This window comes from Anarrhichthys ocellatus, unplaced genomic scaffold, assembly GCF_004355925.1.
Source record: "Anarrhichthys ocellatus isolate YVR2014 unplaced genomic scaffold, GSC_Weel_1.0 scaffold2, whole genome shotgun sequence".
NCBI lineage: Eukaryota > Metazoa > Chordata > Actinopteri > Perciformes > Anarhichadidae > Anarrhichthys > Anarrhichthys ocellatus.
Window position 1 is genome coordinate 10,478,070 of NW_022280032.1, and position 15,673 is coordinate 10,493,742.

The following is a 15,673-nucleotide window of genomic DNA, read 5'->3' on the forward strand; positions in this document are numbered from 1 at the left end:
GTCTCTCTGAACATGCAACAATTTAAAAGAAAGAAAAAGGCAGCGTTATTCAAGGAGCAATAATCGGTTGTAAGAGCAAAAAGATGTGATTTACCAACGTGTATGAAAAACCAACAAAGAGTAAGTGAAATATGTCCTTTCTGTTTCTATAAAACCACTTACCAAATTGTTAATTCCTGTCTAACAATGACGTGCCCACTGAGACACTTAGTCACTGTTGCATTCATTAACATTTTATGAAAATCCGTTTTTCCTTAGAGACCTCTCGTGTGGATGTTTGTTCTGCTGTTTTCTTTGCTGTTTCATTGTTAAGTGACAGATTGTTCCTTGTGCCTGGATCCTAACTCTGCAGTTAACCAAAGTGACAAAGATGAAAGAATGGAGAACAAAAGACTCGACATCCCTAACAACTGTACTACAGACTACAGACTACTCCATCCTTAAATCTCCCAGGCCAAGAGGGAAAAACAGTGTTCATCTGTCTTAAACATTTTGTAATGCACACTGGGCCGCCTGAAGTCTTAATGTCTTAATCCTTTGAAGGTTTCCTATGACAAACCTGACTTTAATGTTACATTTCAGTTGCCGTGTCCTGTGTACATATTTAAGTTACTTTACTTCATGGGAGATTGCTGCAGTTTTGGCCTGATGTGTGACCTTTGATGAACGAGTGTGATTGCCATCCATGGTTTACAAATCAGAAACAGCTGGTCCGTCCCTGAAAGGCAGCAGTGAAGGTACAGTCATGCAAATACAATGTGGTGCATTGGAAGTTGAATCACCGATACACAGGGGATGGACTCAATAACAGAAACACCCACGTGGTACTATGTACAGTAACAACCAAGCAACAAATCCTACATTTGTGAAACTTAAATACAAAATAGTATTAAGGCAGAGGCAAAGACATGATTGGGGTCACTTCTAACGTCGTACGTTGTGGCGTTTTCTTACGGAACCTTTCTGTGGGGTGTTTTTGTCGTTTAGTCTACTCTGTTTTAACCATGTGATAAAAAATAACTACATAATCAGTTTTGATGATTGGAATCATGTGATTTATACACAAGTGGCTTACCTAAATTTCCTTCCTGGTCAAAAACCCACATTAATGAGGATGCTGCATGTAGAACTGAGGGATTGATAGATGAAAGTAGTCATAACCGAAGGCATCTTGATTTGCTCTATGCCTCTCACACAGTTGCACATACACGTCAATAAGTGTGTGTGCATAACCATGTCTGGTGGTGTGTTTTGTAGACTGCATCTTTATCCTGGGATTGGAGATTGTTGTTTAATTACATTATATAAAGTAAATATATATACATATATAAATCCATGTGCCAAATCCAGTTCTTGCTCAGTCTGATCCATTCCGAACCCATGTTTGTACTGTCGGTAACCTTCTGTACAAGTCAGTATAACATATTGTTTCTCTCCAATAGTCCCTTGTAACTGGTGCCATTCAATAAAACTATTCAAACTTGAAATAAACTGATTAAAAACATGATGTGGTTCCCTGTGGCTTTGTGCTACAACACAAATACAGCACACAGCTTGATTTTCTTTAGCAAGAAATACAAAAGTGTCCTGAAAAATTTCAATTAACCTTTAATATAAAAAAAAGATTTACATCAAAATGGACAGCGAAAAGCGACAGTTTGCAACAATCAATAGACAACTGTACAGAGCATAAATATACAATTGTAGAGGTTTCAATAAACAGTTGGGATCTAACTGGTAAATACTTTAAACCCAATACTAACAAACTGGTTTTAAAGTGTAGAGACAAAGCAGTTTGCTATCCTAGAAGTCGGATCAGAAGACGGTCTTAGCCCAAGTGTGAAAAGGCCGGCTTTAAGAACGGTCTCTGGTTGGTTTGAGGGGTCGGGACAGACATGAAGCCCGGCCTCCTGCTAGCTGAAGCATCTCCCGTCGAGCTGGACCCCCGGCCTGCAGCACTGGATCCACCTCTGGAGCCGGACGATGACCACGATTTATTGCTGCTGTAGCCACGACTACAACACCACCGCAAGACAGAAGACGGAAGAAAAGAGGAAATAAGGTTTCAGCTGTGAATGCAAGCTTTTTGCTGCACACAATCTCCAGCTATATGACAATATGTGAGACAAACACATTACAGACCCTTTAGAGTTGGCACTTGCGTTGCCGTAGGGTTTTCTCTTCTTGGAATATTTGAAGAATGGAGCTTTCTTCCTCTTCTGTCCCTGCGCAGACTGACTACGGAAGTACGTGGAGGACTCTGGGTCGTCGTCTCCATACGAGCGGCCTTGTGCCGTGTCTATCCAGCCGTCTCCACCGTTGTCGGTCTGTTCCTCTGCAACAGAGACGATGTAGGATTAATACCACAATGTGCAGAATTGCAAGGACGTGCAAGAACTTGAAATATGCAAAAACTATATTTTGTTCCCTCACCAGGCAGCTGCCACTCAGAGTATTTCTCTAGGACCTGAATGACTTCAGCTCCATACTTCTCCAGTTTGTCTTCCGTCACACCATCAATTTGTAAGAGGACTTCGGGGTCAGGAGAAAGCTTCTCTGTTCACGTGAAGAAGAAAAAAAAGTTCTAACACGCTTACTGTATCATATGAGCTATTTAAAGGACAGTCAACAATTGTCTCAGATATTACCAGCTATCTTTTTCAAGGTAGCAGTAGAGAAGATGTTGTAATAGTGGATGCCAAATGCTTTCCCCAGCTGCTTGCAGAGATCGGTCAGCTCCTTCAGACACTCCTGAACCTTCTCGTCTCTATGGGAGACATTCCTCGCCACCGCAGCTTTATGTTTCCTGATGCTAGACGCACTCTCGGTCTCGTAGAACTCCACCTGCGATGAGACAAGTGCTGGTTAGCGTTTAATGTTTTCTTATATACATTTATACGTAATCAAGTGTTACAGATCTAGCTCTTCATGCTGCCCAACAGTGGATATAAGTCAGGTTACCTGCATGTGTCCAGACAGCACGTTCACGGCTTTGGGTCCAGCAGAGATGTACGACACAGCTTGGCCGCCGTTGGTGATGTAGAGATCCTCCTCCAGGGCGTTGTCCAGAACCAGTTTTTTGAAGAGACGGTCAGCATTATGCCTTGAGTAGGCTCCTCCCATCCCAAACATTCCTGTCTGGATCTTGGCCGATTTAGACCCTGAGAGAAAGAAACCATTCACAGTTCACATGGAGTACGAACACATCAGGACATCATGCAGGATTCACCATCGCTAAATTACTTTTCCTCCCAATCACGTGCATTTACTTTACCTACAAAGATCTCCACCAACATGTTCAGCGTCAGTCGGTTTTGCTGTGCAGTCCTGCCAAACCTTGATCCAACTTTTTCGCAGTTCTCCTGAACAAACCTCACAATCTTCTTCACATCTTCAGTGACATTTCTCATCTTGTATTGCTGCACACAGGAAGAGTCAAACATTGTTGCTCAGTTAGAAACGGCCCGGTAGCTTTGTAATTTGTAATGATTCAATAAAGAAATGATTCCTACGTTGGGCCTGGCACAGTTGTCACAGCTGACGTCTGCGTGTTCCTTACAGAAGCTTTTGTTGAAATTGAACTCCCCAAAGTATGCGAGCAGCTGAATTCTTCTGCACTCCATCAGGTTCTCACAGAAGTGCACCATGCTGTGCAGGTTGTTGAAGTGAGTCGCCTTGGTCTGTTGGTCCCCTTCTCGGTCCACTGTGATTTAAAGGAGAGTCATCTGAGTCTCCATCGACTGATATGTAGTTATGATTGATGGAGGAAAGAAAATCACACAACCAGAAGTAAGAAGGGTCTAGATTTTTGTAACATACTGCCGATGATCCTCTTGATGCGGTGGACGTCGGCATAGGAGTAGAAGAGAATACAGTGAGAGATCTCTCCATCTCTGCCAGCTCTCCCAGACTCCTGGTAGTAACCCTCCACTGACTTAGGCAGACTGGCGTGGATCACGTAGCGCACGTCAGGCTTGTCAATGCCCATGCCGAAAGCTATGGTGGCACAGATGACCTGGCAGACAAAAGGAAGCCGTGAAACTAAGGCAGTGTGAACTTTAAAATCGGAAAAACAGCTACTGGCTTGCAAAATGTTACCAATTTGAGGTTCATTGCTTTGCATCCAGTACCATCTATAAGTAATTCTTACGTTGGATCAGTGAGTGAGTGGTGCGCTCACCTGGCAGCCGTCCTGGTTGATCCACTTGCTCTGCACACATTCTCTGTCACCGTCACTCAGGCCTGCGTGATACGCCAGAGCTAATATCCGGGCCTTCTGCAGACTTTGGGCCATAGCATCACAGTCATTACGGGACAGGCAGTAAATGATTCCAGAGTCACCTGTGACAGATTAATGAAGACAGAAGACAGTCAGAGGGTCTGTAATCACTGACTAAACATTCCCCACGGGGATCATTCAAATCATGGACATGCTACTTACAGCAGCTATTAAGCATTTGACAAAAGCATTGATTTTATATGATTTCTGTTACAAGCTCAAGAACTTGATGTGCTTTATAAAAAAACCAGACCTGAGACTGTGAGCTGAATCTTCAACAAAACAGCTATGGCAGTGTTTCCGAAAATAACCAGGATCGGAGAAAGTACTGAGTGAATTATTTACGTGGGTAGTGCTTCTTGATCCAGCCGATGCAGTCCTCGTCGACCTTTTTGGGTTTCTTGGGCAGGACAGCGTACTTCAGGTTTGTTCTGTTGAAACTCATGGTGAACCTGAAAATACATTGGACGTGAAGCTATTGGTTGTTTGAATTCAAGAATAACGAAATAGAAGTAATTTAAAAGCACGTACACCTGCGGCCGTGTCATATTCAGCTGGTTGAGGATGTCTTTCTGAACGCGGGGGGTGGCGGTGGCTGTGAGGGCGATCATCGGCACGTTGGGGAACTTCTGACGCAGTTCGTGTAACCTCTTGTAGTCCGGACGGAAATCGTGACCCCACTAAAAAGATTTTAAGGACACGGGATGATTCACAAGGGTCGTTGCAAAAATAAAAGCAAACTGCAGATTATGTATAAAGCAGATGAACACACCTGACTGACACAATGGGCTTCATCGATGACAAAGCGCGCCAGAAGGCCTCGCTCGTACAGGTTCTGCATGGCGGAGATCAGCTTGTTACTTGCACTCACCTTGGGGAGAAGAGAGAGGCATCAGTTACGACTAACTTTATTTATAACAAACAAGAAAACACACTCGCTGACTCCAACATTTAGAGTGTAAATCATTCAGGTCTCACCTTCTCAGGAGTGACGTAGAGAAGTTTAATGATGGGTTCATTCCTAGACAGCTGCATATAAATCCTCCCTGCTTCGCTGTCACTCTTACTACCAGAGAGGCTTGTTGCTGGGATCTGAAAATGAAACGTTACAAATTAAATACACCTTCCGGGCACCACACATACTTACTGTGCACTACTTCCTACTGATCCAATAGGAGAAACCATACTCACATCCAGTGTAGTGAGTTTCTGGATCTGGTCTACGATGAGAGATTTGAGTGGGGAGATGACAACACTGACTCCTGGTGACACGCAGGCAGGCAGCTGGTAGCACAGGCTTTTACCCCCACCTGTAAATACATCAGGTTCAGAGAAATGTGGACATTTTCACGGCTGAAAACATCCGAAATCTATTGTTGCATCGCTAGGATAAAACACTTTTGTACTAACCCGTGGGCATCAAAACAAACGTATCTTCTGTCAGAATCGTCGCATTAATTGCTTCAAGTTGATTCAACCTGAATTGATGAAGACCAAAACGCTTGTGAAAAATCTTCATCATCTCCTGCGAGTGGGGGAAGTTGAACCCTCTGAAGCGGTCATGGGCTGGGTTTCTGAAGGTGGGTTCTGCATTAGAAAACATTAAAACTGTGTCACTAAAACACAGCACAGGACCGTAAACTGAATATTCTGTTTGCTTGTTTTTGTCCAACAGTCCATAACCCAACAGCATTCAATCAGCCACAACATGCTATTAACAAAAAGACCATTATTCAATTATTGGTTTGATTTTCTGTAGATCTGCTTATCGATTAATCCACTATTAGTTTCAGCTCCAAATTATATCTTTATAACAGATTCAAAAGACTGACCAGGTTGGTGAGAAAATAACTTAAAATATCTACTTAAAATAAAAAATATATATTTTATAGTGTGATACAAATTACAAACTACAATTCATCTGTTTTAAAAGTTAAATTTAGTGCAGTTTACCGCCTAAAAAGAGGACAGAAATGCATTGTACAGGCCAAGGTTTACCAGGAGAGCAGATCTTTGCAGGCTTGGGTGCAGGCGCAGGCGTTGTTGGCTTCTTCTCCCACGGAGACATGCTTGATCCCCTTCCTTTCACTGTTGTAGTCACGGTGCTGGAGTTTGGGGGTTCGTCAAAGTAATCTGGGACATCGGCGTCATTAAAGTCATCTATGTCAAAGTAGTCCGTGTAAAAGTCATCTAGTTCTACGTCTTCTGTTGCGTTACCGGCTGCTGGAGTATTAGATCTGTTCTGAACAACCGTCTCTGGCTTCTTGGGTGAGAAGAAGAGATCTGAAGCATCCAGGTCTGTGCTCGTTTTCTTAGAGAAATTGAAAGATGGCTCTGCTAGGCTGTGGGTTGATGGAGAGTCACAGATACTCTGATTTGTCACATATTCGGTCCCGCTGTTCCTGCTATTCGAGGGCTGCATGTTAATAATACTGTCCGAGTGATCAGAGTCATAGTCCACAGAGATGACTGAAGATCTCCTGATCGGAGGAGGCTTGTTGGAGTCCACAGGTACAGAGCTGCTGGATGACATAACACTTGACGTCTCACAGCTAAAAGAAGATTTTCCTTTAAAGCTGGATTGAGAAATCACAGTGCTGTCTGGCGGCTGCATCCTCAATAAATTGCAACTCCCAGTTGCAAGAATCCTCTTCCTGGGGGAGAAAGGCAAGATGTTAGCAATTATACAGACATATTATTAAATATCACAAATAACAACAACGCCATTTTCCACTCAAATGTACACACCTTTGAGCCCTCTTCAGCAAAAGCTCACCTCCACAGGACAGAGCTATGACTTCATGTTCAGGGATGGAATCAACCAGAGAACAGATGGACTGCATAATACTGAAGAGCTGCTCATCTGTGACGGGATCAGAAACAAGAAATAACTAAAATAATGAACAACAGGGACAAAGAATGGAGTTCTGCTTTGCGAAATAAAATGTGCACATGATCTGGACAAATCAGAAAAAGGTATTACACCCACTTGTTTTGTCTTTTGAGTGGTTGTCAGAGGATTCATGTAGTGTGGTGATGGGTCCCTTCGATTGCACAGGACTGTCTCTGCTTTTAGCATCGGCTGATTTAGATCTGTTTGAGATGAAAATGATGTCCCGCTTTCTTTTTAAAATGATCTTTTAGGTCAAATCAAATGCCCATGGAGTCCAGGAGTGCCATGCTTCACATTGTCCCTTTTCACACAATAATGTAATTATATCAAATAATAAATTGAAAGAACTGACCGTGTCTCCAATGCAGAAGTAGTATTAGATATCTCATCGGGGATTGGAGAAGGAGGAATGTAATCAAGATCATCTTCAGGCTCTGAGTTGTCATCGAGCTGCATCACCTTCGGGTTAATCCATTTTTTCTTGTCATCTTAAATGCAAAGAGATATAACCTGCGTTTATAGTATAATTCAATGCTTCCAATACCTATATCTGCCCCACAATGTACAAGTAAAATATAAATTACCTGTCATTCCTTTGAAAGGCTCGAGCACATCATCGTTGTCCTCTTCACTATCACTCACGACGGACTTCAGAGGACCAGGAGGATGTCTTCTGGTCGTTTTCAGTGGAGAAACTTCGCGTTCAAACTCCGCTAGTTCCTTATTCAAACTAGGTCCCGGTGAAGCTGCAGCTTTGCAGACCCTGTGCTCCACTTCGTCTGTTTCCATACAAGATTGTTCACTTCTGGAAAGACCATTCCTGTTTGCAAAGCTGTTGCTCAACTGCGGCATCACAGATAGTTGTGTTTTTTCTTTACTAAAAGATGATACTGGATTGGTTTTCTTCCCAGATAGTTCTGAACTAAATGAGTAATTTTTGACTGGAGATTCAAAGTCATCAGAATCATCCCAGTCATCCATCGGGAATTCAAGAGATGCATCCAGACTTGTGGAACCGCCTCCACTGCCACCAGCAAACAGGTTGCCAGGTTTAGTTGGAGCTGTCGTCACTTTAACAGCAGACGCTGCTGAAGGAGTCAGGCCGGCAGGAGCACAGTTACCTGCTGGGCTGATGGAGTCCGACTTGCCTTTTGAACTTACAGGGAAGAAGTTGCTGATTTGGGATTTTTGAGGTCTCTCAAGCTTGTTTGGAAATGTCAAAGGAGATTTAGTCACCAAATTGTTTTTAGGGACATTGACATTCCTGTTTGCAAAGACAGAGCGCATTACCTTGGTTGGGACTTCCACCTTGGTTGTACCTGACGAGGACTTCTTTTTGAAAGAAAAGGCCCTGAAAAATAAAACCAGTGTGATTAAAACATAATCTGACAATTAAGATCAAAAGGCATGATTCCCATTCACCTGGAGATTGGCTTAAGAAGACAGTCAAATCTATCTTTTTGTTTCTCTTTAACAAAACAAAAATGAATTTTCTGTATTTTCTTTCTGTATATCTAAGCGACCAATAAACCTAAACATAGCAGAAATTAACAATTGTCTTGGTTTAAGCTTTAATATATATGCAGACTATCCAGATTTTTTTGAATACAGGAACTAGACCACAAAACCTCATATCAGTGATTACAGCTAAATATTTATTGATATAAAATTAAAGTTAGTACCTGTAGGAACTTACATGAACAGACAGCTAAATTACTCTTTTGGACTATATAGTGCAGTATTTCTTGACATAAGAATGCCAACTTCACACCTGAAACCATTCAGACTCTAACAAAGCTAACGCTGTTGTGTTTATCAGTTAGCACAGCTGATAGCACAACGCTAACTGTTAGCTAGCTGCTGTAGCGTTAGCGTGACGTCGCTGTAACGTGAAGACTTACCCCAGTTTGGGTTTAGCCAGAGACAACTTGCTTTGAGCAGCATTGCTGTGCCTCGCCAGCTGCTCCTTCAAGTTATTTTGTGGAAGACAAGACATTGTTGTTGGGAAGAGGCTGAGCTAGCGAGTGTTAGCTTGCTAGCAGCCTTGTGGAGCTCAGTTCAAGCAGCAGCGGACGGTTTCTTCAGCATTGCTCGTGACACAGAATGACGACGATACAAGACAAGTCGCGTGCTCAGTTTGTCTGTTTGCACTTCATTAAACATTTACAGTTTTATCAACTAGCTTTACTGCAGCAGCTCCTCTCTCCAGGGGCGTGAGGTAAACACACCCACAACGGATTTTGCGCCTATTCCACAAACTCCTCCTTATTGGCCGAGGTCGAGCAGGACTGAGGAGTCTGGGAAATGTAGTCTTACGACATGGACAACATGACGTAAAACTTGAGGAGGTAGTGGGTGGATAATATCCGGTATGTATGACAGGTTTCTCTCAGGTAAATCCTTATGTGCCGTTGAGGTTGAGGGATGTAAAAAACACAAAATTGTAATACAATTTTTTAACCAAATATTAGTATTGTAGCTGGACTTATAATCAGTATTTTACGGAGGCCTTTGAACCACAGAATGACTATTGTTTACTATATTTGGGCCTACTAATATCAACTATTCTTGATGCAATGGTCCAGTTTTACCCTTAATTCAAGGTTCAGGAAAATAGGCAGTTGAGGTTTGCAATAAAGGTAATCTTATGTCACAAAGGGATTAAACAATTTATGTTAATGTGTGCACTCTCTTTCTTATGGAAGCCCATTCCACCAATGTGATGAAAAAATAAAGATCCTGTAAGTCATTATAATGAGAAACCTTTCTCAAAATAATGACTTAACGTCTCATAATTATGACTTAGTATCTCTCTATCATAATTCTGAAACACTAAGTAATTCTTTTGAGAAAGGTTCTCATTACAATGATTTACAGGATCTTTATTTTGTCATCACAGTGGAGGAAATGGGCTTCCATACTTTCTAGAGTTGTTTTATGTAATCATGGGTGATACCTTTCTCAATTATTAGTATTAATATAGCCAGCCATCGTATTTGGGCACTATGTAGTGCAGACAGCTGCAATATATTTGTGATAAAAAAATACTCAAACAAAATTCTATATTTTTTATTTGAATTGCATGAATTTAATGATTGGTACTTGAGTGATAATTTCATATGTATTGATTAATCTGGAAACGACTTGATTCATAGTGTAAAAACCCACTGTACTGTACATGCAAGCACAGTAGGCTATTGGTTATATAAAAACACATGTTTGGACACTGCTCTCCTTTCAGCCCTTTTACAGTTTGCTGTCACGCAGAAATCAAACCACCGGGAAAGACGAGCAGGCAGCGAGTCCACACATGTTCTTCCCACGCTCCATGAGGAAATATCTGTAAGGGGAGAACATTGTTTTTATCTTTCTTTGGTTAGGATACATTTAGTAAAACTGTCCTGTATGTGGTTAGATAGAAGACTTACCCGCCAATCCCCCAGCCGGATCCCCACGAGTTCTTTACAATCCAGTAAGGGGTGCCACTCTCCTGTCCATACCCGACTGCTAACACAGCATGGTTCACCTTGTCTGAGGTCTTGTGGCATTCAGTGCTGAAAGGAAGAGGATAAGTGAGTTAGATCCAACTATATACACGACTGTTGAAGAATGAGGAACTAAACACTGTCAAGTCCAACAGCTTTGACAGAAGAGGCCATTGTAATTGTTCTTTAAATGCTCAGTGTACAGATACACTTTAAAACAAAAAACTATTACATATTTATAAGCCACTGTTATATATATATATATATATATATATACATTTGTTGACAAATGCCTAAGTAACTTGGCACGCACTCCATGTGTTTGTGCATGTGTCGAAATTGCACAACAAAGCGGAATCAGCTTCCTCAGGTTTGTCAAAACTTAGAAAATGTTGTGATTCAGGTATGTGAGCTCCACCTCAAAGAGAAAAACAGAAAAGAAGAAAACTATGGACTAAACAGTATTTACCCCCCTAAGAAAGCATACTCTGTATAATATTTATCAACCAGATAGCATAGTACATATTACCATGAAAAGGACTGTACCTTTACACACATTTATGTCATTCTAGTGGTCGTACCCTCACACTCATGTTTATTGATCACCATTTTACAGTGGAAAATGGTGATCTTCCTGAGGAAGCTGCCTATAACTGTAAAAAAGCATGAACACTGACAGACACATCATTTTTCAAGAGCATACTGGGCAATATTTCCGTGACTTCTGCTCACCTGGTGTACACGCCCTGGGAGTAATGCATGAAGTCAGAGGTCACCTCGAAGGCAAAGCTGACAGGGTTGCGTGTGGCCACCGCATCCACCATCCCCATCTCATCATACTGTAACAGAAGAACACTTTGTAACTCACAGGCTGTTCGTTCAATAAAGACATCTATCTCGAGGACAGATTCTGATGTTTGCTCACCGCGGTTATGTTCACCACCTCCTTCACAAAGGCAGCTGCTAGTTCTGGTTGATACACACAGATATCATCCTGATTTATCAAAAACATAAAAAGACATGAAAAGACATTGAATATGTGACTTGCAAGTCAAAGTCAGTTTTACTTATTCTTCAGTTTTGTTTATAGTTACAGAAGCTGTGTATGGGTAGTCCGCCTCTGTCATGAGTCCCTTGTTGTACATGATGTATTCAAATGCTTGACTGGGAAGGCCTCTAGAGAGGACACATTAAGATCTCGTTATAAAACTGTGTCCGTGGTGATGCACTCTGCTGCAGTTATGGGTAAATTATTAAAAAAGGTAGGAAACATCAGTGTGACTCTCACCCGTTACATCCATGGTTGTTGAAATCCTGAGCGCAGTCGACCAGCTGTTGTTCTGACTAAGTGATATGAAAATGAAAATGAAAATGACAATGGAACTATGGGCTACATTTTTCATACAAGTGCAGCAGTTTTGATAGAGAAGTGAAAGTCACCAGCGGTACAAGCTTTCCTGTGCCGATGGCGGTAACGGACTCCAGGCATCCAGTTGTGGAAAAAGTCCAGCAGCTACCACAAGCTTTCTGCAACAAGAGAAGATAAAACAAAAAGACATTTGATTTATGGAATGAATAAGATTCATAGACCTTCTCTCACAGAAAACATGTTGCAGCAGGAAAAGAACAGGTGCAACTAATAACATTAACGATGACGAATTGCATACTTTGTTAAAGAAATTTCTAGCAAGCTTTTATCATTTCTTATTGTTTATAATTACCTCAATGTAAATAGTTTGGCAGCACCTAGTGGTAGCTTTTGGTGCTAAACCAGCATCACCTGACCTCAAATCTCAAAAAGTTCTCATTGAAGGCAGGTGTGGTGAAGCCACGAGGAACCACCGATTGTTTGGGGTATTTTGGCTGGTTTAATCTTAGTTTTGTTGTTTTATTTCACCACTGATTTAAAGTTTTTGGAAAGGCCTGTTTATTTTGGGGATTTGATTTAGTTTTGAAGCAGTTGAACCTGACCCACCAACTTGAATACACCATTCAAACAACCCTTGAACCACCGGAACCATCATGGACCATCAGACAGTGACTAACTAACTAACTGACCGGACAGCGCGTTGATCATGTCTGACGTTAGGGCGTCTGTGGGCGGCAACGCATTGAGTTTAGAAGCTGCAACATACACCATACTAACTCTAAACAGAATAAATACTTATCTTTATGGTATACTGTTTTTAAATTAGTATACAAGAAATAAATATACTTTCTGGTTTTACACTTACAGGGAATGATATCAATTAAACTTAACAGAGACATGCAAACGTTTTAGGCGGTTTCACCGCTATCCCAAAGCTCTTCCAATTCCTTTGTGCATTGCACTGTAGGAGAATTGTGTCTATTTGCAAATTCAAAGTTTTTTTTGTACACATAATGGCTGTTAATTTTGATGCTTTTCTGTTGCAAACACACTACCAACCATTAGTAATGTACGCCTATGCCCTGGGACACATGCAGCTAAGAGGACTGTCACCTAGTTTGTGACCCACTGGATTCAGGCTGGACGATAATATTATCGACAGCTGGAAACTCTTATAATCTGCTGTTACCCAGCAACAACACAACCTACTGTGAACTTTGAGATCAATAACTGAAGATGAAATATGCGTGTTTGTGTGTGTGTATGTTAGTGCAGTTAAACTTCACCTGATTCTTCACGTCAGTCACATAGTTTCCTTTCTTTCTCCAGTCGATGGAGTCTGGATGTGGTCCGTCGCTGCTGAAGTAGTTCCCCTTGGTAGCTGAACAGTTCTATAAAAGATAGTATGCAAAATAAAGATCCTCACTGTGAAAAATATATACATATATTTGCAAATGATTCATGTAGGCCTATATATATGGCATTACCTGTGACTCAGACCAGAGGAAAGTATTTCGAAATTCGCTAAATGTCATGTCTGAAAACTGGTTCAGCCCCACTGCAGGAAGAAATGATGATAATGAAACATTGCTCAACACATTTTACTGTGGATCATATGAAAAAAATAAAAATAGTGCATTCAATAACAAGCTATTCTTACTTGTGAATGTACGATTTCCTTCATTGTGTTTGTCAATCTTCCTCTTGTTCTCAGAGAATATCTGGAGTCTCTCATGGTACTCCTCCACGCTGTACGCTCTGTTGTGCTTTAAACGGGGGAGTTATTGCTGATTATATATATATATTTATTAATTATAATATGGTTGTAATCATGTAGCTCACAATTCAACATTGTGCTTATAAGTCATTAAGTAACAATGCTAGGGATTTTTCCCTGCAGCTAACTTCCTCATAACTAACTGTACACTTGCTACACATTGATTGATATATACAGTGTAACATACCTGTGCCATCCATGACTTGAAGTGAAACTCGTCTGAAAACAAGTGACATTGTCAAAATGTTGCCGATGTAATACAGAAAATTAGGCGTTAAGAAACGGGCAAACGCCATGCAGGTCAATGAAGTGAAAGTTAACACAAATAATAAAACTGAAAAAGTAAGTGTAGCCTTCTGTACGAAAACGGGACGATTGCAGCAGCTTACCTCGTTCAGACAGGTGAAAAGCCGAAGCTGCTGACAGCAAAGCAAACAAAAGCAAAGTGTTCATCGTGATCACTTCGACTATTAAAGCTTTAGACAACAACAACCGAGGTGGTGAAAGTGAAAGAAGTGGATGAGAAGTCACGAGGTGAACGGCTGTCACAGATTACCCTACCGACAAAGGAGAACGAATCAACCAGTGTCAAACATAGCGCCCATAAACTGAAGAGATTTGTTCCTCCTCTGTTCAGGAGATTTCTTTCGTAGTATTTTGAGGGTTCATCTTGTATCGCTAGAAACTTATTAAAACAAATATATACTCAAAATGCCCTCTTTGTTAATTTAAAGGTATAATGAGGTGATAATGGTCAAACCGTGTACATGTTATGTCAGAGGTTATTTAATGGTTGGATACATTATTTATTTCTCCCATAAATACGTAAACTAAGTAAACTGTGCACAAAATGGGTGACATCAAGGCTTAATTAATCAGGTGTACTGACTATAGAACAACCAGGCAATAAATATCCGAAAAAATCATTATACAATTTTAATGTTCACTTATAAAGATAGTATTTTAGGAAAGTTTGCCCTGAAATCAAAAATTCATATTTACCACAAACCACAAAAGCATAAAATCAACTAAGGTGGTTCCTGTTTGTTATGAAGAGGGGCACCTGTGTCAAAATTGTAGTTTATATAGTGGCCATATATTCATAAATAAAGTTGTGTTTGATAGAAAACGTTGGGTAAGATAGTCTTCCAGCATAGCATTGTATCGGGGCATGTAATAAGGAGGATGTTTTGCCCCCAGGCCAGGTTCATCCAGCCAACATTTATATATAAATTACATACATAAAATTAAAATACATACAAAATAAATAAATACGAAGAGATAACAAACCCTGATGTAATTGGTACCTCCACATAAAATTGAGTGATTTTCAATTCATTGTGAAAATCTGGAAGTGACACATTATATCCTGACAGTATAACTTGTGTTTCAGCATACAACTACGTTAACTAGGCAACATCATTTGTTTTTCTTCTTTTAGATAAAGCTGAGATTTTACACTTTTGTCCACTGTGGGCTTCGTGGACAGAGAAATGCTGGTGATGTTAAATACTTCTACAGATTTTATTTTGTTTCATTCTGAGTGAGAATGGTGTCATCTGATAAATGATCTACAAAAACACTTGAGACAAAATGCCCCTGATATAAAATGGATTTATTAGCAAGAGGTTACTGGGAACATATTCTTGTTTATTTGTTGTTATCATCATCATATATTATCGTTTGTTGTCTTTTCATTTTTTTTCTTACAAAACTGGTAATATTTCTTAAGGTGTGGAAACATGAGGGTTGAAAGATAATTTTCATACCACTGGGTATTGCTAACAGCAAAATGTTTATTTGTTGATATACCTTTATAAGAGTATGTGCGTGTATAAGTGTATACAGTATAAGTATATAGTATTATTCT

General features: G+C 40.6%; 2 protein-coding genes across 3 annotated transcripts; both read right to left on the bottom strand.

Annotated features, from left to right (window-relative positions):
- Window positions 1-1,320: 1,320 nt before the first annotated feature.
- Window positions 1,321-9,460, bottom strand: blm (BLM RecQ like helicase). Of its 2 annotated transcripts, XM_031866994.1 has the most exons (22): window positions 9,074-9,460; window positions 8,463-8,523; window positions 7,757-8,375; window positions 7,525-7,660; window positions 7,269-7,372; window positions 7,028-7,142; window positions 6,278-6,933; window positions 5,690-5,866; window positions 5,471-5,589; window positions 5,258-5,371; window positions 5,052-5,150; window positions 4,811-4,959; window positions 4,625-4,731; window positions 4,181-4,341; window positions 3,820-4,015; window positions 3,513-3,703; window positions 3,275-3,419; window positions 2,962-3,161; window positions 2,649-2,844; window positions 2,434-2,556; window positions 2,143-2,335; window positions 1,321-2,015 (listed from the first exon to the last, which is right to left on the bottom strand). In XM_031866994.1, the coding sequence occupies exons 1-22, from the start codon at window positions 9,166-9,168 to the stop codon at window positions 1,829-1,831; spliced, it is 4,143 nt and encodes a 1,380-aa protein (XP_031722854.1). In that variant the 5' UTR covers window positions 9,169-9,460; the 3' UTR covers window positions 1,321-1,828. The 2 variants fall into 2 exon arrangements, with proteins under 2 accessions (XP_031722854.1, XP_031722845.1); XM_031866985.1 differs by having other exon boundaries at window positions 7,757-8,523.
- A 766-nt stretch (window positions 9,461-10,226) lies between these two features.
- ctsh (cathepsin H) lies at window positions 10,227-15,061 on the bottom strand. Its single transcript, XM_031861671.1, has 12 exons — window positions 14,193-15,061; window positions 13,991-14,022; window positions 13,687-13,792; window positions 13,514-13,584; window positions 13,313-13,417; window positions 12,098-12,184; window positions 11,946-12,001; window positions 11,752-11,833; window positions 11,583-11,651; window positions 11,390-11,496; window positions 10,601-10,726; window positions 10,227-10,512 (listed from the first exon to the last, which is right to left on the bottom strand). The coding sequence occupies exons 1-12, from the start codon at window positions 14,254-14,256 to the stop codon at window positions 10,443-10,445; spliced, it is 975 nt and encodes a 324-aa protein (XP_031717531.1). The 5' UTR covers window positions 14,257-15,061; the 3' UTR covers window positions 10,227-10,442.
- Window positions 15,062-15,673: the final 612 nt, after the last annotated feature.

Bases quoted from the DNA above. Each gene is read 5' to 3' on its own strand.
- ctsh (XM_031861671.1), bottom strand. From the start codon at position 14,256: ATGAACACTTTGCTTTTGTTTGCTTTGCTGTCAGCAGCTTCGGCTTTT. The intron at 11,834-11,945 runs GTGAGAGTCACA...TGTCCTCTCTAG, and splicing joins AACAACCATGGATGTAACGG to AGGCCTTCCCAGTCAAGCAT. The intron at 10,727-11,389 runs GTGAGCAGAAGT...TCTTCCTTTCAG, and splicing joins TCCCAGGGCGTGTACACCAG to CACTGAATGCCACAAGACCT.
- blm (XM_031866985.1), bottom strand. From the start codon at position 9,168: ATGTCTTGTCTTCCACAAAATAACTTGAAGGAGCAGCTGGCGAGGCAC. The intron at 3,420-3,512 runs GTAGGAATCATT...TCCTGTGTGCAG, and splicing joins ACAACTGTGCCAGGCCCAAC to CAATACAAGATGAGAAATGT. The intron at 2,557-2,648 runs GTAATATCTGAG...TCACGTGAACAG, and splicing joins TACCTTGAAAAAGATAGCTG to AGAAGCTTTCTCCTGACCCC.